This window comes from Myxine glutinosa, chromosome 1 (genome assembly GCF_964187855.1).
Source record: "Myxine glutinosa chromosome 1, kmMyxGlut1.1, whole genome shotgun sequence".
Taxonomy (NCBI): domain Eukaryota; kingdom Metazoa; phylum Chordata; class Myxini; order Myxiniformes; family Myxinidae; genus Myxine; species Myxine glutinosa.
Genome location: NC_136261.1, coordinates 263,799,801 through 263,822,592, shown reverse-complemented (window position 1 = coordinate 263,822,592; position 22,792 = coordinate 263,799,801). Strand labels below are relative to the sequence as shown.

Sequence of the window (22,792 nt, the reverse complement as noted above, 5' to 3'; positions counted from 1 at the left end):
CCGCACACTCTCTACGGACAACTCACAATCCGTTCCACACTCCATTTCACACTCTTCCCACATACACTCCATTGTGCATTCCTCCTCGCACTCTGTAACACACTCGCGCTCCGGTGCCGGTCGCACACGCGCGCCATTCACTTTCACACAGCGCACCACGGACCTTCCACGAGCGCCCGGGTTACGTCTGGATCCCAAGCGCGCTAAAAATCTTTTCGCGCCATATACATTTCTGCTATATACACTCCTGCTCACCTTGAGGATCCTCCTCTCATGCAGCAACTGCAAACTTCCATTGGGGTTAGGCAGCACGACAGCACGATGTGAACACGGACTTTGAGTACATTCCAAATTTTTCTCCCGCGATTGATTTTCTAAGTCTGCCGGCTCTTCAACCCCAATTTTCACTATAATTTTTCCATTTTCTTTTTCCTCGGCGACCGCCGGTGCTAATAAAATTTTCTCTTCTAATTTGGCGACCGTCGGCTTTTCCATACCCCGTGTCACGATTTCTACCCCGGTCCACTTAACTGTGCTCTGCTCTAACCGGCTCTCCACGCGTTCCTCAAATCACGTTACCTCGTCGCATACCAATGTGACCTCTTCGCTCAACCCGCGCCTTATGTCCTCCCCCATTTCTTCTATTTCCCTCTTAGATGCCACCCTCATCTGTTCCAATTAGTTCTTGTGGGCGTCCATTTTACTTTCCAGCCCGCTTTTTACCTCCTCGAATTGATCCCCCGTCTGTTTTATTTCCCGGGCGGATTTATCCCCCATTTCCCTCAATTGGCCCCCCATTTCCCTCAATTGGCCCCTCATTTTGTTTTCCAACCCCGTTAACCCGTCCTTCATTCCTTTCATTTGATTCTCTTGGGTGGCCATCCTGTTTTCCAACCCCACTAACCCCTCTTTCATTTCTCCCATATCTTTTTTCAATCCCCCAATTTGATTTCCCAATTGCTCTCCCATTTTGTTTTCCAATTCTTTCATTTCTGCCCTTGATTTGTCCCCGTTACGCCTTGTTTCGTCCCGCATTTCTTTCCTTTCCCGCGTGGTTCTGTCCCCCTCCAGTTCTATGGATGCCTGTATTTGCGCCATGAATTGTGCCATGTTGGCTTGCAAGTCCATAACCCCTACTTGCGCAGAGGGTGCGGCCCTCGTCGCCACGTGCGAGGCGCCGCCATTTTTTCCGCCTGCCACCCCTACTGCTGCACCGTCATCAATTGCATCCTCCATTGCCAACTGTCCCAAATCTTCCCGGGGGTCCGGGGTTATCGATTCTATTTCCTCTACCTCCTCATCTTCTACCCCCACCGGCATCCGACCGTCTTGGTTATCCATGGCACGATTTTAATTTGGATTGCAATGATTAAATTTCGGCCGCTCGTAATTTGGAGTGCGTTAGGCGCACTTCGGGTCCAATCCCACTCCCCAACACCAATTGTTGCGGATCTCTGCGTCAGCCTTTCCCCTTACCAAGGGGGGGATTAGTCCCCTTGTCTTTTACGAGCCGACGGGATCCGGGGCTATGACGTTCCTTCCGGACGGCGTTAAATAGAGTGGTAGGCCGAATTCCTATTACCTAAGTACCAACGCCGCCCAGGAACCAAGGAAATAAACCCCGCCCGAATCACGGTTTTAGGTGGAAATGCCGAGCGATAGCGAACTGTGACCCGGGCCGTTATCAAGGACTAAACCCGATCTGAGCGGTTCCTAATAGTGCCATGCTTACCCAATGGAGGAAAACACTGATGCGGTCGAATTAGGAAAGACAGGAAGACCAGATTGGTTTATTACATTTTGTACAGGAAGGAGAAGAGGAACACACAGTGCAGCTTATTACAGTCTTAACTTATCCCAGGACACGGGCCCGTTTCACACTCAGACACTCACATGGGGATTGCAGATGGTCAGGTTGATGGTCCAAGGATGATGGCGTCCAGGCAGTTCGCTCCGGTCCTCGACTCGCACTGCGCAGAAGATGGTCAGGGCGGCAGAAGCTCCCCACAGGTCGTTGGTGCGGATCGGACAATTACGGGGTTAAATGCAGGGTGAAAGGTAAGGCTGGCTGGGCGGTTACTTGCGACCACGGTCGCGTACGTAATAGATGAACCGGGCTTGGCGGTTATACTTGCTGTCACGGCCGCGTGCGTAATAGAGGATCCAGCGCTATATGCACTCCCAATACAGTTCAATGGCAAAGCGCCTCTCCCGCAGAAGTCCTCTCACAGAGCGCAAATCGGGCAAGTCCTCTACAGTGAGCGTATCCTTTGCAAGTCCTCTTTCAAGGAAGTTCTCCTGGCCAGTCCTTTTACCGCAAGCCCAAACATGCGAGTCCTCAAAGCCAACCTTCCCCAGCGAGTCCTCGACAGTCCTCCGAAGGGATTGGTGCCAAGACTTATATAGCCTTTTCAGCGAACCTTCCAGCACTTGCTAGATGCGGCTTTACCATGCCCTCTCAAGCCATGCCCACCGAGCCCTGATTGGCTGGTGGATCTTACCATCTCCTGCTGCCGCTCCCCGACCTCAACATCGGCCCCACCCTCTCTCAGGCCTACCTCGTGGCCACCCGACTAGTTGGAGCGAGCAAAAGGCAGCTAACGCTGCTGGCGGCCAAAGCGTGACAAACGAGGTGGATTTGGAGGGTGGAGGCAAAATGAACGGGGGCCTATCTTATTTCTTTTACACAACGCAGATGATACTAGGGAAATGGCCTTATCCTCACACATACTAGGACATAACTAATGTTCTAAGGGGCCTATGTGTTGCTTGTGGACTAACTATGGGGGCAAACCTTTAACCTTTAATGATGTTATATTTACACTCTCGAAACCGCAACAATACCATATCATTCCTATGATGGTGCCATCAGTTTCTTACTCAATAACTCACTGTGCTCCAAGTGAGCGAAAAGAACATACCCCAACGTCTCTGTCCCAGCACCAAGCCAAAGTTGATCCACGCTCCGGTGATCGCAAGAAAAAGGTCGTATCGAGACCAGAATCCAGGTCGGCTGACAGTCAAGGCTGCCGAAGAGGCGCAAAGGTGCACCCAAAAGGCGACTGGGAAATCACACCTTCGGGTATGAACGTTCAACGGCTCCCAAACGGAGGACCGCAAATTCCCAATCGAAATCCACGTTACACACGCAAACCAGGCTAACGACTGGGTGAGGTGAAATGGCTGGAGCGAGGTGAAAAGGCTGGAGCGATGCGAAATGGCGGGAGCGAGGCGAAATGGTGGGCGGGCCCATAATGGAGGCGTACCTGCTCTCCAACAACGATTCTCTCCGGATTCAACTGCAAAACCCGACACGCAGGTGTATCTGTCACAGCGATAACCACTCTGTCACAGGAATCCCTTTCCCGGGAAAACCAAAGTTCGCTCGTGACCCACGTTCACCAGCGTCTCCTCGAGACCTCAAAGCAGCTCGGCTTTTTCTTCCTGACCTCCCTTTCTCCGCTTTTCGCTTCATCCTCTTCTTCCTCTGGTTTCTCCCGATCTGGTTTCCGGTTTCTTTTAAAACACTAATTTTTACCATTTGAAAACAGTTATCTCCATTTCACTTAAACGATAACAATAATAGTACGTGGAACCAAAAATGCTTACAGTGGATGAAAACCACAACGACAGAAGTGACGAATCCGTAACACTCCCCACCCTCAAGAAAGAAATTTGGAACATAATGAAAACTTTCTTTTCATGCAAAAACCCTTTTTAACAAACAAAAGTAAATCTCACACCCAAATGATCAATTCATGTGAGCAACAATAATTAATATTCCCCAGAAGAAAGCAACAAAACTTCCAAACACCCTACAGGAATTTTCAAAGTTAGTTCACTCTGGATAAAGCATCAGCAACGACATTGTCCCTGCCCTTTACATGCTCAATTTCCAAGTTGAACTCCTGCAAAGCCAAACTCCATCTCATCAACCTCTGATTTTTATTTTTCATTTTTTGAATGAAGGTTAAGGGGTTGTGATCAGTGAAGAGTTTTTAACTCTGGATTTTCTTGCACCCCAACTACAGGCACGAAAGGTGAGACAGGAACCATTTTTTCCACAGGCTTCCTCTCATAATATTTCTTCAGTCGGTTGACATGACACAGCTGCCGCTTTTTCCGTCGGTCAGGAGTTGTCACCACGTAATCTGTTTCATTAACCCTCCTTACGATTGCATAGGGACCAAAATACCTAGCCTGTAGTGGCTGACCTGGAACAGGAAGCAACACTAACACCCGGTCCTCAGGACTGAAATTTCTTATCTACGATTTCTTGTCATGTCTCACTTTCATTTTATCCTGTGTCACTTTCAAGTTTCTTCTTGCAACTTCACAAGCCTTTGCCAATCTGTGCTTAACCGTTGACACATACTCTTCCACTGTTGACTGTGACTCCTCCTGTAGCCATTGTTCTTTCACTAATTTCAATGGTCCTCGAACTGTGTGTCCAAACACAAGTTCAAAAGGATTGAATCCCAATGACTTCTGAACGGATTCCCTTGTAGCAAACAACAATAAGGGTATTCCTTCATCCCAATCCTTGTCACATTCAAAACAATACGTTCTGATCATATTCTTCAATGTCTGGTGAAACCTTTCCAAGGCCCCTTGACTCTCGGGATGGTAAGTACTTGATCTTACTTGCTCCACTCCCAACAGGTGTACCACCTGCTGAAAAAGCGTTGACATGAAATTGGAACCCTGATCAGACTGGATGACCTTAGGTAGGCCAACCAAAGTGAAAAATTTAATCAAGGCCTTCGCAATAACTGCCGCAGTAATTTTTCAAAGAGGCACTGCTTCTGGGAACCTCGTGGAAGCGCACATGATGGTCAGCAAATACTGATGTCCAGCCTTAGTTTTAGGTAAAGGGCCTACACAGTCAATAATGACTCGGCTGAATGGCACTTCAAAAGCTGGAATTGGTTTCAAAGGTGCGGGTGGGACTTTCTGATTAGGTTTTCCCACCAGCTGGCAAGAATGGCAAGATTAACAGAACTCAGCCACATCACGTCGCAATCCTGGCCAGAAAAAATGTACCAAAATTCTGTCACATGTCTTGTTCACTCCAAGGTGCCCGGCCAAAGGTGTCTCATGTGCCAAACTCAATGTCTCTTTCCGGTACTGCGGTGGCACCACAATTTGGTAATGAACTTTCCACTCATCATTTGCTGGCACCTCCGGTGGTCTCCATTTTCTCATGAGTATTTCCCCTTTCATGAAGTAACCAACAGGTATCTTCATAGCCACTTCCTCTGTAACGGCTTTGTCAATCAAACTCCAGAGCTCCGAATCTCTGTGTTGTTTTTCAACAATTCTTTTTCGGACCAGCACCGTTTGTTCAGCCTCATTCCCAGATGTCTCCGACGGACACTCCATTTTCTCTTTTGGTCCAGATGCCACCTTTTCCTCAAGTTCATTGATGTCACTCCCTTTCCTATTATTTCTTCCAGACTTTTCCTCCCATACCTCTATGGAAGCCACATCCACATCACCTTCCTTCTCCTTCTCTTCAGAGCACTTCCTACCCATAGCACGAGTCACGGCACAGGATGGAAAGATACCCGGAATCTCCTGCTCTAACTGGGCTGTGTTATTTTCCATACTGGGCTTTTCAACCAACATCGGATTACCAGAAACTCGACCACCGGCCAAATCATTCCCGATAATAAAAGAGTTTCCCTCTACAGGAAGAGTGGCTTGTAACCCCACAGTGACCGGACCTGACACCAACTCAGACTCTAAATGGATGACATGAAGAGGAGCTTTAACATAGCCACCAACCCCCTGTAAAAGAACACTAACCCCCGTTGCCGTCTTCTCCGACAATGGCAAAATGCCCTCAAGCATCAAAGATTGATGTGCTCCTGTGTCCCTCAATACCCTAACAGGTCTCTGGTTAGTTAAGTCCCCATCCAGTGACACAAACCCCTCGGAAATAAAAGGTTTGTAACCCTCTTGGACAAGGTCGTTCTGTGATGCCGTAACTTTGGCTCGGGAACCTTCACAAGGCACTGTCCTCCAAGGACGATTTCTCGCATTGGCCAACGCATTCGGAGTTGCACTATTCTGACTCCGCTCCTGATTTTTCCTTTTCAGGGCGTAACATTGGGACATCAAATGCCCAGGTTTCTTGCAAAAAGCGCAAGTCGGCCCGGAGGAAAAACTCGTGGTCTGCCTCGGGCCCCCTGGAAGATAGGTATGTCTTGGAACTGCAGTCTTCTGATCTCTAAAAGTTGCGGTATCAGATTTGTCCCCATAGTCCTCTCTGGGCCGCCTCCATGAAAATTTGCTCTCTGATCCTGATTTTCCGTAACTCCCCTGGCTAACTCTAAGCGGGAAGTTAGGTTTGTGGAACCCCATCCTGTGTGTCAAGGCATAATCATCTACCACTGTTGCTGCCTCATACAACTCCAGTACCTTTTTTTCATCCAGATGTACTTTAATGTCCACGTGGACACACTGTTTGAATTCCTCCACCAAGATCAATTGTCGTAAAAGGTTGAAGTCTTTCCCAATCTCCTTCGAGTCACACCACCTATCAAACATAGTTTCCTTCATTCTGGCAAACTCCACATGGGTCTCACTCTCCCTCTTCATGGCATTCCTGATTTTTTGTCGGTAAGCTTCAGGAACCAATTCATATGCTTTGAGAATGGCTTTCTTCACGATCTCATAATCTGCACATTGGTCAATCGGTAAAGCCGAATAGATATCTCGAGCTTTACACACCAGAACACTTTGCACTAACATAGTCCAGGACCCCACAGGCCATTTTAACATTTGAGCCACCTTCTCAAAGTGTAAAAAAAACTTGGCTACCTCCTTTTCATTGAAGGGTGGAACCAGCCTCACATGCCTACCAACATCCCAAGAGTTCTGACTGGTTGTCGAACTAGCCGGCATGGATACTACTTCTCTCCGTTCCCCCAGTAATTCCAGCTCCTTGAGTTTAAGTTCCCTCTGATAAATCCATGTCCCGTTCCTTTAACTCCCTTTCGGCTCTCCTTTCCTCTGCTCTTTCCTCTGCTCTTTCCTTTTCAGCTCTCCTTTCCTCTGCTCTTCTTCCCTCTTCAGCTCTCCTTTCCTCTGCTCTTCTCTCCTCGAGTTCTCGTTCCTGTTCTGCTCTTTCCTTTTCTGCTTTCCTTTCCTCTGCTCTTTCCGCTGCTCTTCTCTCCTCGAGTTCTCATTCCCGTTCTGCTCTTTCCTTTTCCGCTTTCCATTCCAACTCTTTTAACCTTTCCTGGCTCTGCAGTTGCATCTCCATTTTCCAAAGCTCCACATTTCATTTTTCCTCTGGTAACCAATCCAAGGCTACCTCTTCCCATGTTCCTTGTCCCACTAGAGATTCTACCACCAATGTCTGAATCTCTGCCTTCTTCCTACTAACTCGGACCTCCAATTTACAATATTTGGCCAATATCATGAGTTCCGATCTTTTTAACGCCTGGAACTGTGCCTCATTAGGGGATGTCGCAAACTTTTCTGCGTCAAACACCATGGTGACTATTAGTTAGCACCTGTTAACCTTCACACAAAAATTTTCACATTTTTAGAAAAAATTGGGAATGTTAGAAAATTCCAAATTTGGGAAATTTGGGAATGTTAGGGAATTCTATCCTGGACGAGGTCCCCAATTTCTGTTCCGTGCTCCTCCCCAAACCCCGGTCACGGTGTACCTCCGAGCCCCGAAGGGAGTCACGGCAGAAAGATGTGTTATTCTGTGTGTCAATGACCAATTGTGAAACCACACCCACCAATTGTTACCAAAAAACAAGTATTGTATTAGTGTCACACAAGAATAACAGCACAAGTACAATATTAATCAATTGTACAACCAAAATACCATATCATTCCTATGATGGTACCATCAGTTTCTTACTCAATAACTCACTGTGTCGTGCAGTATGATAATGTACGAAAAGAGGGTGCCGTAGGAATTTTGTGCTAAAATTGATTTTTTTGCTGGTTTGGTATCATTTTCGACTATAGCAACAGAAAATTTTAGGGTCCGAATTTTTCGGGCCCCGGAACGCCCTTTTTCGGGCCCTTGTCAAAATGGCCGCCGCCGAACAGGCCCAAGGGCATATCTCAGGAACAAATTGGCTGATTTTGATGATCTTTGTGTCTAGTTGGGTTTTTTTAGGGTGCCAAGTCGAATTATGATGGTACCAGATCGATCTGAGGTAAAGGTCATTTGGTCAGGGTCAAGATTATGTAGGGAAGAGTGGGGCATAACCATAGAGCTAATATAAAATGGTGTTGTGGTGCTTTCAGCCTGGTGTTGGCTTAGCGGTTAGGGTGCCGGCTTGGGATCCTAGGATCCTGGATTCGAATCCCGGTCGATCGATGAATTAACGCCAGGGCGGTTGACTCAGCCTGTCATCCTTCCGAGGTCGGCAAATTGAGTACCAGCTTGCTGGGATGAATGACCACGGTGTGTACCCCGATTTAGAATAGGTACACCATATCCCTGCGCATCGAAGAGCATGACCAAGGGTTGGCGTCAGGAAGGGCATCCGGCCATAAAAACATTGCCTCAAACAGGGAACCATGATTGTCATGGGGCCCGCAAGGCTAACCCCCGCTCTGGCGGGGAAAATGGCCTTAAAACGATCATTCATTCATTCATTTTTTGTTGTGGTGCTTTCAATAACGCAGCAAATTGATGCTAAAACGTTCAGCATAATTATGTACCTGTTTATTATACATTACCAGCATTAAAAAAAATCAGTTTCCAAGATGTTTCAGATTATTTATAGTCAATCACGACGTTAAGGTCAAGAATGAGCGTCAGGGTCAAATCTAGTTTGTAATGTTACTACATGTTGTAATTGTATACACGACAGTAAAGATTACCATCAAGTTGAATTTATGGCATCACACATTTTTCTTATGTTTCAGGTCTTGGAGCAGTTGCCTAACACAATTACAGACCTACTGAGTGTGGCACAGTGCAGCATCACACACAATTTCTCAAGACCTCTCCAATAGCTGTATTGTCTGCCTGGCAGGCGAATCGTCGCAGAAAAAACTGGTCAAGAAACCGGGTGTCGACAAGATTACTGACTTGTTAGCATGTTGCAGAGAGCGTATATCGTTGGGGGAGAATGAACTCAAGCCACTTGCAGATCGTTTGTCTAGTTTAGATGAATCTCAGCTGGAGAATGTTCGATATCATAGCGATTGTCGCAAGCCTATTGTGAACAAAGACCATTTAGAAAGAGCTAGAAACAGGAAGCGGGCTCATTCAGAATCTCCCTCTCGCTCTAATAGTTCATCAAAAAGAGGGCCTGGTCGTCCTGGGAAATACCAAGAAGGGACCCGACCTAGGCGCTTTCAATGTGTGCCAAAAGAGGTGAAATGTATATTTTCTCCCTGCAAGTTCTGTGCACCATCTGACTCAGAACCGCTCCATCAGGTTCTGAGTGATCCGGTGGGTCTAACTCTGCTTGATATCAAGAGCACGACTAAGGATGACACCATCAGGGCATGCGTCTCTGGTCTGGAACAGGAAGGCGATGCCACTGATAATTGATGCGATGGCAGTGTTGCAGTGCATGAAGAAGACGCCCGGCATGAAAAAGATATGTCATCTGAAGGAAGCTTTCATCACACGAATCAGCAGAATGTCGAATGTCTATGATGAGTCGAGAGTACTTTTCGACCGGTATATCGAAGGGAGCCTGAAAGCAAAGACAAGGGCCAAAATAGCAACTTCTGCCGCAGCTGCTAGTGCCAGCTACGAAGTTCATGACGAGATGAGCATTAGCACCATATCACTCAAGGACCTTCTGTCATCATCTAAAACGAAGAAGGGACTATGCGAACTCCTGGCTCAAGCTCTGTTGGAGCATTTTGAAGGATCCTTGAAACAAGTTGTGGTCGCCCACAACACATTAGTGAAGGTTAATTCCCCTCATGCTGTTGAAGAAGACTTCAAAGTCCATGGGCATGAGGAGGCCGACACCTTAATTCCTCTCCATGTTCTTGACAGTCTCCATGACAACACATTCAGAGAAATCCATTTACGGTCACCTGATACAGATGTGTTTATTCTCTTGATGGACCTCACCTCTAATGGTCGCCTTGGCACTCTCACTCAGCTGAAGTTCTGCACTGGCATGGGTGCGAAATACAGAGAAATATATGTATGGAAATGTGTGCAGGTAATTGGTCGGCGCAAGGCACAGGGTCTCATAGGCCTACACAACTTTTCTGGAGCTGATTGGGGCAGGAAGTTCGTTGGAATTTCGAAAAAATGATGGGCTGATGTCTATCTCTCGCTTGAAGATGATGATCCCATCATTGATTGTTTCCGCAACCTTGGCGAAGGAGCCCTGTCATCGTCAGAGTTGGTATGTGAGGAACTCCCACAAGAAGTACAAGCACTGGAAACATTTGTCTGCAAAGTGTATTCACCGAAGGGTCCGACAACGTTGCCTGCTCTTCGGTGGGAGCTCTTTAGATCAAAAAACCTCGAGGCTGAGATGCTCCCTCCCACTCGCACCACTCTGATGCCCCATGTTATCCGAACGAACTTCATATGCATGCGAGACAAATCCTATGTCTCTCCAAATCCGTGTCTTCCTGCTTTGGAAGAGAATGGATGGTTGCTTGAGGAGGAAGTTTACATTCCATTGAAATGTCTATCTCCCCCTGCTCCTCGTGCAGTTCTTGAGCTTGTAAAATGTGGATGTCGAACATTATGCCAAAGAAATTGCTCCTGCATCAAGAACAATTTGGCCTGCACTCCCCTTTGCAAATGTTTCACTTCAGGTTGTAACAATTTCTTTGACTGCCGACTGCAAGACAATGAGGACAATGACAATGACAATGATGATGATGAGGATGACAATGAGCTATAAGGCTGTATAGATAGTCTATGTTCCATGAGAAAATCTTAATGGTATCTACTCCCACTTGTTTTACACCATAGACTTTTACTGTTTGTATTACTACATGTAGTATTTCTAGTATTCTAGCGCTTGCACAGTATTATTGTTAGAATTGCAGTGGCGATGAGTTTTGCTGGATTATTGCAGTGTCCTGCAGGATTTTTGAGCTAAAATTGATTTTTTTTTTTTTGCGGGTTTTATGGTTATGAGAAAATTCTTCACCTCGCTGAAAAGTAATTTGTGTTGAGGTTGTATTGCAGTTGTGACCTTGACCAAATGACCTTGCCCTCTACCTCGAATCGATCTGGAACCCTCATAATCGGAATCGGCACCCTAAAAAAACCCAACTATACACAAAGATCATTAAAATCCACCAATTAGTTCCTGAGATATCCCCTAGGCCTGCCTGGTGGCGGCCATTTTGAAATGGGCCCGAAAATATTGGACCCTAACCTTGACCAAATGACCATGCCCTCTACCTCGAATCGATCTGGAACCCTCATAATCAGACTCGGCACCCTAAAAAAAACGCACCAACGAGACACACAGATCAATAAAATTCCTGAGATATCCCCCTGGACCCGTCTGGTGGCGGCCATTTTGAAAAGTGCCCGAAAAAATTGGACCCTAACATTTTTTGTTATTTTGATCCAAAATGGTACCAAATCTGCAAAAAAATCAATTTTAGCACAAAAATCCTACCAAATTACATATCATGCTGCACTATTGCTCCAAGTGAGTGAAAAGAACATTCCCCAAAGTCTCTGTACCGGCACCAAGCCAAAGTCGATCCACGCTCCGGTGATCGCAAGAAAAAGGTCGTATCGAGACCAGAATCCAGGTCGGCTGACAGTCAATAATAATAATAATAATGCATTTATTTTATATAGCGCTTTTCAGGAAGCCCAAAGACGCTTTGACAGAGTGCAAAACATAATGCATAGCAAAACATAAAAACAATTGCAAAAAAGAAGAATCAATAGGGAAATATTCAAAGCACAAAGGAGGGAGAAGGAGAGGAGATAGTCAGGGGTTAGATGCTGTGGGTTAAATGTTGAATGCAGTGTTGAACAGGTGGGTCTTGAGTGATGTTTTGAATGTGGTGAGTGAGGAGGAGTCTCTGATGGTGTGAGGTAGCGAGTTCCAGAGGGTGGGAGCAGCGATGGAGAAGGCCCTGTCCCCCCAGGATCTAAATTTGGTCCGGATGGGGGGGGGGGGTCAGGAGGTTGGTACCAGCAGAGCGGAGGTTGCAGGTGGGAGTGTGTCTGGAGAGGAGGTCAGCCAGGTAGGATGGGGCCAGGTTATGGAGGGCTTTGTAGGTCAAGAGGAGGATTTTGTACTGGATTCTCTGGGAGATGGGGAGCCAGTGAAGCTTGTAAAGGACGGGGGTGATGTGGTCACGGGTCCGGGAATGGGTGAGTAGACGGGCAGCGGAGTTCTGAATGTATTGGAGTTTATTGGTGATTGTTGAGGGTGAACCATAAAGGAGGCTATTGCAGTAGTCCAGACGGGAAGTGATGAAGGCGTGGATGAGGGTTTCTGCAGCCACGGAGGAGAGGGATGGACGGAGACGGGCGATGTTTTTAAGGTGAAAGAAGGCTGACTTTGTGATCTGTTTAGTGTATTTGTCGAAGGAGAGGGTTTGGTCAAAGATGATGCCAAGATTCCGGATGTGAGGGGAGGTGGATACTGGGAAACCGTCGATGTTGAGGGCAAAGTTATGGGTGGACTTGGTGAGCGTTTTTGGGCCAATGATGATTATTTCAGATTTATCACAGTTAAGTTTGAGGAAGTTGATTTGAAGCCAGGATTTTATTTCAGTGATGCAGTTTGTCAGGATAGAGTGGGTGGCGGTGGAGATGGACTTGGTGGAGATGAAAAGCTGGATGTCATCGGCGAAGCAGTGGAATTGGAGACCATGACGGCGGATTAAGTGACCGAGGGGGGACAGGTAAAGGATGAAGAAGAGGGGGCCAAGAACTGAACCTTGGGGGACACCTTGGGGGAGGGAAGCAGTGGGGGATTTGCAGTTATTGATGGAGATGAACTGACGTCTGTCAGAGAGGTATGATTTAATCCAAGAGAGGGCAGTGCCGGTAATGTTAAAGGTGGTTTCAAGTCGGGTGAGGAGGATGGTGTGATCGATGGTGTCAAAGGCGGCGCTGAGGTCGAGGAGGATGAGAATGTTGAGGTTGCCAGCGTCAGAGGAGAGGAGAAGGTCGTTGGTGATTTTGAGGAGAGCAGTTTCAGTACTGTGGTAGGAGCGGAATCCGGTTTGGAATGTTTCATACAGGTTATTGGCAGAGAGGTGATGTTTGAGTTGAGTGGCTACAGCGCGTTCCAAAACCTTTGACAGAAAGGGTAGGTTGGAGATGGGTCTGAAGTTATTTAGGGTGTCAGGGTTTAGTCCAGGTTTTTTCAGAATGGGGGTAACAGCAGCAATTTTGAGGGATGGTGGGACGATGCCTGTAGACAGGGAGGAGTTTATTGTTGCAATGATAAGTGGAGAGAGAGCAGGAAGGGAGGCCTTGACAAAGCTGGAGGGGATGGGGTCAAGAGTGCAGGTGGCAGTTTTCATTCCGATGAGGAGTTCAGAGAGGTCAGTAGGGGAGACTGGGGAGAATTGAGACAGGGGATGGCAGGATACGGGGGGGCAGGTGGTTTGAGGGGGAGCAGGTGCAGCGGTGGTCAAGATGTTGTAGATGTTTTCAATTTTGCGTTTTTTTTTTTTTTTTTTTTTTTTTTTTTTGTATACAAGATCGAGGCTCGTGAAAGAGCGAACATTAATCACACAGAAAGACAAACCGACACATAAAACATATAACATCGGGAGCGGTAGACAAGATGGGGAGAGAGGGGGAAGGACACAAACACAACATTTGAGAGCAGGGACCGAGAGACATGGAGACATCGAGAGATCTGAGAGAGGGCGAGGGCTTTGGGGGGGGGGGCATGGGAAGGGGGCGGTGGGAGAGGTATAAAACATATGGACACTGCCAGGACTTCCAGGAAAGAAGTTGGAATTTCAAACAAGGTGGATCTGGGGTGAATTAGCGGGGGTAGAAAAGGTCAAGGTTTTGGATGGGGGAAGATAAGAGATGGTGGTGAACAGCTGTTTTAAAGACCTGGAGGGAGGAGTGGGATTGAAGGGAGTGAGGGAGTTTGTTCCAGAGGCGGGAGAAAAGAGGAATGAAAGAGTGAAGGTGAGCAGAGAGCCGAGATTTCGGCAGTTTAACCATCAGAGGGTTGCTGGCAGATCTTGTGCGACCTGTAGGAATATTTGGGGGACAGAGCACAGAGAGAGCTAGGGGTGCAAGGCCGGAGAGGAGTCGGTAGAAGACAGAAAGACCACCTACCTGCCTGCGGTGAGTGAGTGAAAGGCCCTCAGAGATAGCTTCATCGCGGGAGATTCCAATAATTCTGAAAGCTTTGGTTTCAACAGCGTGAAGCCGAGCTAGGTGTGAGGCAGGAGCACCGGCCCATAGGGGAGAACAGTATTCCATTGAGCTGTGGATGAAAGCCTTGTATGTGGTGAGGGGCTCAGGTGTGCCGAGGAAGGACTTCGCACGACGGAGGATGCCCAGTCGGCGACTGGCTTTGGAGGCCAGCTTGGAAATGTGGTTTTCCCAAGAAAGATCATGGCAGATAGTGAGACCCAAAATCTTGAGCGACAGAACTTCTTGGAGAGGATTGTTGAGAAAGTAGATGGGAGACCAGTCCAGATGATTGATGGCTGCTTGAAGACCGTGCCAGTTGGCCTGAGTGAAATGCCAGACTCGTCGACGCTGAGTCCACGTTGGAAGAATGAAAGGAAGGAGATGCAGTTGTCTATTGTGAATGACTGGGTGGTGGTGTTCAGGGGGCTGAGGAGTTTGTTTATTGTAGAGAAGAGTGCTTTTGGGTTTCCGGAGGCAGAGTGGATAATTTGAGAGTCGTAGGCGGAGCGGGCGCGGGAGAGGGCATCTTTATAGTGTTGTATGTGGTCCTTGTAGGCCTGGGAGTGAAGAAGGGTAGGCACATTTGTGAGTGAAGAAGAGTGAAGTTGAAGCGGGCCTGTAATGGAGGCGTGTACCTGCTCTCCAACAACGATTCTCTCTGGAATCAACCGCAAAACCCGACATGCAGGTATAGTCAAGGCTGCCGAAGAGGCGCAAAGGTGCACCCAAAAGGCAACTGGGAAATCACACCTTCGGGTATGAACGTTCAACGGCTCCCAAACGGAGGACCGCAAATTCCCAATCGAAATCCACGTTACACACGCAAACCAGGCTAACAGCTGGGTGCGGTGAAATGGCTGGAGCGAGGTGAAAAGGCTGGAGCGATGCGAAATGGCGGGAGCGAGGCGAAATGGAGGGCGGGCCTGTAATGGAGGCGTGTACCTGCTCTCCAACAACGATTCTCTCTGGAATCAACCGCAAAACCCGACATGCAGGTATATCTGTCACAGCGATAACCACTCTGTCACAGGAATCCCTTTCCCTGGAAAACCAAAGTTCGCTCGTGACCCACGTTCGCCAGCGTCTCCTCGAGACCTCAAAGAAGCTCGGCTTTTTCTTCCCGACCTCCCTTTCTCCGCTTTTCGCTTCCTCCTCTTCTTCCGGTTTCTCTCGATCCGGTTTCCAGTTTCTTTTAAAACACTAATTTTTTACCTTTGAAAACAGTTATCTCCATTTCACTTAAACGATAACAATAATAGTACATGGAACCAAAAATGCTTACAGCGGATGAAAACCACAACGACGGAAGTGACGAATCCGTAACACTTTGGTATACTGGTTCTCAAAAACTGGATGTGCTCGTGAAAATTGGATATCATAATCGAAATCTACAGGTTCATGTTGGTTAGAACCACCTCAAAATATACTAGAACCATAAAAGTTAAAAAAATTGTTGACCAGTGTAATTTGTGGCAAGTTTTACAACAGTCGGTTGAGTGGTTTCGAAGAAGATATTTCAAGGTGTTCACCTTAGATCCAATATGGCGGCCAATCTACGTGACCTATGACGTCATACTTTTAATACGTTATTGCACATGGCAAGTGATCATTTCTGCAAAGTTTTTCAATAATTCAGATTTAAGGTTTTGGAGAAAAGGAGTTTTATAAATTTTTGTTCAATCCAATATATCCAAATTCAAGCCATCCAGAGAAGCCGGATACCGGAGAAGCCATGTGATTGATGATAAAATCATGACAACCATATACTCCCCATGTGTAATCAATCATATCTACAAAGTTTTGCTTCCATCGGATGAACAGTTCCGGAGAAGAAGATTTCTTTTACGTTTTCAAGGTTTTTACGTTGCATCCAAGATGGCAGCAAACCACGTGTAAGAATTTCGTCAAAATTGACTTTTTAATTTCTCCGATTGCATAACCTATTATATGCACAAAGTTTGGCATTGATGTGAAAAGTGGTTCTCCAGAAAATATTATTTAATTGTTTGCTTAAATCCAATACAGCAGCCAAATCACGTGACCAATCAAATTTTTTTTTGCATTTGGATCATCTTCACATATCCCCCTATTATGTCCAAGTCTCACAGTTGTCCGTTCAGCAGTTTTGCTGGAACAAAAAAGGGAGGAATAATAATAATGATAAAAACCAAACCGATTTTAATCGGTGTCCCAGCCTGGAAGCTTTGGAACCCCTAATTATAAATGTAACATCTAAGTATATTATGATCTGTTATACAAAAGCTTTTATCGTTTTCAAAACTGCCTTAAGCACGTCCATGGTCATTTAATCAAATTCTTACTTCATGGTTTTCCACTATTTGGAGTTTTTGCTCTAACCTCACAGATCTATCAATTCAGTTGACTGAAGCACTGGCACATACTACAGTATAGATAACAGAAAATATTCTCACCAAAGATGCACCCAACTTATTCGTTTTCCTTTCTGATTACATAATTTTTCTTTGACAGCCCCAATAATCTGACAGCATAACTGCCTATATTGGAGCACTCTTGCCCTGCATTGCCCTGGCCATCTGGATCTTTCTCCTGGCTCTGTTTCTCTCTTGCATCAATCTATCGTTTCTGTGCATGGATTACCGCTCCTCCTTTCCCTTCAAATTTATCGTTAGGATCCTTCTCCCTACATGGACTACCTGATATCCCCTCACTCAAGCTCTGTGTTCATAATCTGTATTAATTATAACCGCAACTATGCCAACTTGCTTGATCTAAAAACAATGACCAATGGCCACCAAAAACAATGACCAACAATGACCACATCACAGCAAACATCTGCGAGGACAGCCAGTGTTACTCAATCAAAGTAATTTACAATAGGAATTCCTCACAATGAAATTGACCTCCCTTGTTATATTTTTTTAAACTTTCATTTAAACGTTCAGTGCTCTTTTCCACAACCCCTATTGTGACGCAATGAACAAAAGAAGAATACAAGGAAGACTCGATGGTAATCAAAGAATACTTACCCCGTGCAGTCAACTTGGTGCGAGTCAACTCTTTTGTTTTTGAAGGTTGTTTTTCTTTGATTTAACTAACATGACTTGGTGTGCTCCGCACCCCTCACCATACGTCGTTTCAGAGGGATACGCATCTTTGACCATTTCGGTGTCGTTTGGGTCTTCAGGGTCTTTTGGATCCTCTGGGCCTTTAAGGATATTTTGGATCTTTGGGGTGTTTTGGGTCTTCGGTGTGTTTTGGGTCTTCAGGGTCTTCTGTGTCTTCAGGTGCTTTTGGGTATTCAGGGTGTTTTGGGTCTTAAGGGTATTTTGGTTCCTCTGATTCTTTATGAATAGTTTGGGTCTTCAGGACGTTTTCGGTCTTTGGGGTCTTTTGGGTCTTCGGGGTATTTTGGGTCTTCGGGGTGTTTTGGGTCTTCGGGGTGTTTTGGGTCTTCGGGGTGGTTTGGGTCTTCGAGGTCTTTTGGGTATTTGGGGTCTTTTGGGTATTTGCGGTGTTTTGGGTCTTCGGGGTATTTTTGGGTCTTCGGGGTATTTTGGGGTTTTAGGGGTGTTTTGAGTATTCGGGGTCTTTTGGGTTTTCAGGGTATTTTGGGTCTTCAGGGGCTTTTGGATCTTAATGGTCTTTCGGTTCCTCTGATTCTTTAAGAATCTTTTGGGTCTTCGGGATGGTTTCGGTCTTCGGGGGTCTTTTTGGTCTTTTGGGTCTTTGGGGTATTTTTGGTGTTCGTGGTCTTTTTGGTCTTTAGGGTGTTTTGGGTCTTGGGTGTTTTGGGTCTTTGGGGTGTTTTGGGTCTTCAGGGTGTTTTAGGTCTTCAGGGTGTTTTGGGTCTTCAGGGTGTTTTGGGTCTTTGGGGTTTTTTGGGTCTTCGGGGACTTTTGGATCCTCATGGCATTTAAGGGTATTTTGGGTCTTCGGGGTCTTCAGGGTCTTTTGGGTGTTCATGGGCTTTTGGGTCTTTGGGGTCTTTTGGGTGTTTTGGGTCTTCAGGGTCTTCAGGGGTCTTGGTGGTCTTAAGGGTTTTGGGGGGATTTAAAGGGTTGTCAAAGGTCTGAGGGGTCTCAGCAGTCTAAATGTAATTAAGAGTTCACGGACCATTTTGTGTGTTAATTTTATTTGAAGAAGAAAAAGCCGTTTTGGTCGCATATAAACAAACAGACAAGCATACATAACCATATACGTTTGCTCCATTATAATAAGAGATATGGCTGCTAGACCACGTGAGCGATGACATCATAAATTTGCATTCTCTAATATAATTGTTGGGTATATCAGGCTAAAGATATTTCAAACTGATCAGACTAAACATTGTCCCTGTCGAACTATGACGTCATAATGAAGGCACCGATGACATCTTTATTAACATACATCTTATTCCCATTGTGAGTATTTGACAATGAGCCATGTTTCAATTTTTCCATTGAGCGGTTTCGGAGATATAGAGGTGCAAAGTTTCTCCAAGATGGAGTCCGTACCATGTGACCTATGGCGTCATACTTATGAATAAAAAAATTCGACAGGCGGAGTCACTCCTATGGTGAAAATTTCGTGTCAATAGGACCAACGTTTGCCGAGAAAATGAATTTTTAAAATGCAGACAATGCAGACGTACGTATGCCACATGCAGACGCAGGCGATCGCTTACCCTGCTTTTCGCTTCGTGAGTGCAGGATAATGAGGGTACTTTTTAGTCTATGCGTCTTATAAATGCCTTGAGTAAAAATTCATAAATAATACCAGCAACTGTATATTATGTCATATAATCATAAATCAACTTTTACAAAATGAATCATCATTGCAGTCGAGAATAAGTTCATACCATGATCTTGCGGAGCCTCCACATTAAGCAGAAGTATTTGATTCACGATGTCGTAGGTGCGTTGGTTACAAGCCAGTACCTGTGCACACAGCAGAAAATCAGATCCTTATTGGAAATATTTTTTGTAATTATGAACACAGAGGATACAGAGATTTGAACTATGGTCGGCTTAAAGACTTCCTGCCTTGTTTTTTTACATTGCAAAAGAGGACTTTAATTCCGAGGGTGTGTCAGTGAGCCTATACATCACCTCAACCAAGGAGGATGAAGTTTATCTGTTGCAATTCATCACAGTTGGGAGCCATTACTGTTTTTTATGTTCTTCTTTATTTTCATTCCACTTCCACTGATACAGTATGTGAAGAAAAGTTGTGAAATTCGGTTTTTGTCTTGTTGTCAAAATATAGTCACTTCAGTTTTCAGAAAGCAAAACGATGTTGTTCGAGGCATTATTGCCACATTCTTTAATGTCAAATGTGCGGAATTTATCATGCAGATACACGTTTCCTATGGGTGTGGAAGCAGAATAGTATAAAGTTCATCGAACAATATGCCAAATGAATGAATGCAGTTTGATTTTAAAGACTTCAGCATGATGTCAAGGCTATTCCTTTCTGGACATGGCAACATGGTCCACAAGTTATCATGTTGTCGATGTTGCTGCCAGAAATCCTTATGGTGGAGCAATTTTAACAACAGGTCACACAAGAGAACAACAACCCATCAGACCAGCAATCATTGAGATTGAAGCAATGGCTTGCGGGGTTGCTTTTACGAGTTGCATTTTCATGTCAGAAATGCTTGCCCAGGCATAATGACAAAAGGGAGGTGCTATTCCGATCGATTGGTTACTGAAAGTAGCAAAATGTGACGACGAAAAGCAATCCATTTTGAGAATCATAAAATCAAAATTGCAGCCATTTATTGTGATTGGATCATGGTGCCTTCAAATAAATCAAAGTTGCCACACTCATTATAAATCGCTCAAGCAAAGGAAATGATAGGATTAGTGAATTAACACGTAAATAAATTCGTCAATAAAAAAAGAAATATTTCAGAATTTCTTCACTCGTGTTACATTGTTAAAATTCCACAACCCTCTGAGAGCACTTAACTCGATGTTAGTGTCAAATTATCATGCAGCTCTTCCTGCCTCGACTGTGGTCTTTCCGATGTGTTCTGAGTTTGGCATTCCGTAGAGAATCCCATCATCAAACTCTGACCTTTGTGTGAAGCGTAACCAACCAGGTAGGTCGGGGTGGTCCATCAGGTTTACAATAAAGGTAACCGGTTCATCTGTAATGGACAAGAACATAATATGAAGAATTAGATTTTTTTTTTTCATGTTTTTTTTTTTTAATTTCTCTTCAAAATACTACACAAGTCACGTAGTTTCACACAGTCAAACTGGCGTTGTTTCAAAACGTTGTGTCCGATATCCATAATGTCCAACAACTCAATGAAGATATCTCGTTTAAGGGTCACCCTCTTCATATATGTAATACAGGCGCTAGTTATCAACACCATGCACGAGGGGATTCATAACATTCAATTCAACATTTTGTCAGATCTTACCATGTTTATGAAAGAACTGATGATGAATCAACCACAGCTTTCGTATAACACGTTACCCCCATGCAGTGTTCAAGTATATTCTTCAATATAAATAAAAATAATGATTTTAAAGATAGTTTTTTTTAATTCCAGAAATTTAGCGTTATTGAAGCAGTCTTATACACCACGACCCTATTTAACATGTCCAAGTACGGAAAAAATGGAAGGGTTTTGAAAGTGCAAATAAGGTGATTTGTGTTCTCCAGTGTTCAAGTAGATAATGTAATTTAAATAAAATAAAGATTGTAAAAATCGTATAAATAAATTAATTCTGAAATCTACCACCGTTGATGCAGTGTCTATTACACCACCATATCTGAAACATTACATTAGTTATTCATGCCGGTTTTTTGTGTCCCTTATGACATCCTTAAAAAAGGTAAGTGTCCTGTTTGGAATGATGATTTCCAAACGATGTTTGGAATGTCCAAGCAAGTGGACAGAATTTTAAAAATTATCTCACTCCTCTCTGCGCATGTAAAATTGGGACAATTTCAGAGACAAAGTACAGTTAAACGGCAGTTTTGTATTCCGATTCATGTTCCGATATGTGTTCGAAATATAACAACATTAAATTTCAATAAGTTGTTCCTCGATCATAAACTGACAATTGTAGACGGACAGTCGGATGGCCGGACAGGAACCAATTACTTAACCCTACTTTTCACTTCGCGTGCATTGGGTAATTAGCATGGGTTTGATTCTCGGCCTGACTATATACTGGTGGATCCACAGGAAGGGTGCAAAGTGCACCATCCCTCGGATGGATGATAAGCTAGTCACCCCTTCTATTAGTCTATTACCATTAGCTGGTGAACATTATGGACTTCATGGTGCCTTTGAAAAGAGTAAGTGAATTACCAGCAGCACCCTGGCAAAATTCCAAATTCCTGCCCTGACTACCACAGGGAAGACCAAGGCAAACAACCCAATGTAATCATTGTTGTGGGACTGCTTTGGCAGCATTAAACCTGCCCCTTTGTACAGAGAACCACAGAGAAGGAGAGCGAGAAGGGGGGGGGGGGGGGGAGGGAAACACAGGGAGAGATGGAGGGAGAGATTGAGAGGGAGATTGAGAGGGAGATTGAGGGGAAGATTGAGAGGGAGATGGAGGGGGAGATGGAGAGAGAGATGGAGAGGGAGATGGAGAGGGAGAAATGGAGGGAGAGATGGAGGGAGAGATAGAGGGAGAGATAGAGGGAGAAATAGAGGGAGAGATAGAGGGTCAGATAGAGGGTCAGATAGAGGGTCAGATAGAGGATCAGATAGAGGGTGAGTTTCAGTTTGTGAGTTTCCTGCACTTTATGAGTTTCACCAGACATGGGTTACTGCCAAATTGTGTGCACTCTGCAAACGCCTGAGGAAGTGTGGGGACAGAGCATGGAAAGGGTAGATGATAGAAGACCAGAAAGGTGGTGGTAGAAGACAGAGACAACTGACCTGTCTGCGATGTGAAAGTATTAGGCCCAAAGACTCAGCTTCATCACGGGAGATACCATGGTTTTGACAGCCTTGGTTTCATGCCATCAAGCTGAGCAAAGTGTGAGGCAGGGGTTCCAGCCAAAAAGGGGAGAGCAGTACGCCATCAAACTGTGGACGTTGGCTATGTAAATCAATAAAAGTTCAGATGTGCCAAGGAAAGACTTGCACAACAGAGGATGCCCAGTTGGCGGGTGGCTTTAGAGGTGAACTTAGTTATGTAGTTTGCCAAATAAAGATTGTGGCTGATGGTGAGGTTCAAATGTTGAGTGACTGAACTTCTTCAGGAGGTTGATTAAGGAAGCACAATGGAGAGTTTGCCAGATTGTCCTTCTGGGGAGTCAGTGTGAGTGCGAGATTTGTCATGATTTAATATTCCAAGTGTTGGACCAGCTCAGATTTTAGGAAGATCTGCAGAGATGGAAGAGGCTGCTGTCTGCCTATCTGAGGGATGCTACAGCAGAGGGTGGAGTCATCAGCAGATAGATAAAGATGATTTTCCAAAGAGTCAGAAAGATCGTTGATGAAGATTAGGAACAGGG

At 45.3% G+C, this 22,792-nt stretch overlaps 1 protein-coding gene across 1 annotated transcript in view; it reads right to left on the bottom strand.

Moving 5' to 3' along the window:
- Positions 1-22,792, bottom strand: part of LOC137436934 (epsilon-sarcoglycan) — a 122,585-nt gene that overhangs the window by 86,150 nt on the left and 13,643 nt on the right. Inside the window, exons 3-4 of the mRNA XM_068131176.2 lie at positions 20,311-20,453; positions 19,158-19,236 (exon numbers count right to left, since the gene is read on the bottom strand). Coding sequence (XP_067987277.2) covers positions 19,158-19,236; positions 20,311-20,453 — 222 coding nt within the window. The remainder of the gene's footprint in view (positions 1-19,157; positions 19,237-20,310; positions 20,454-22,792) is intronic.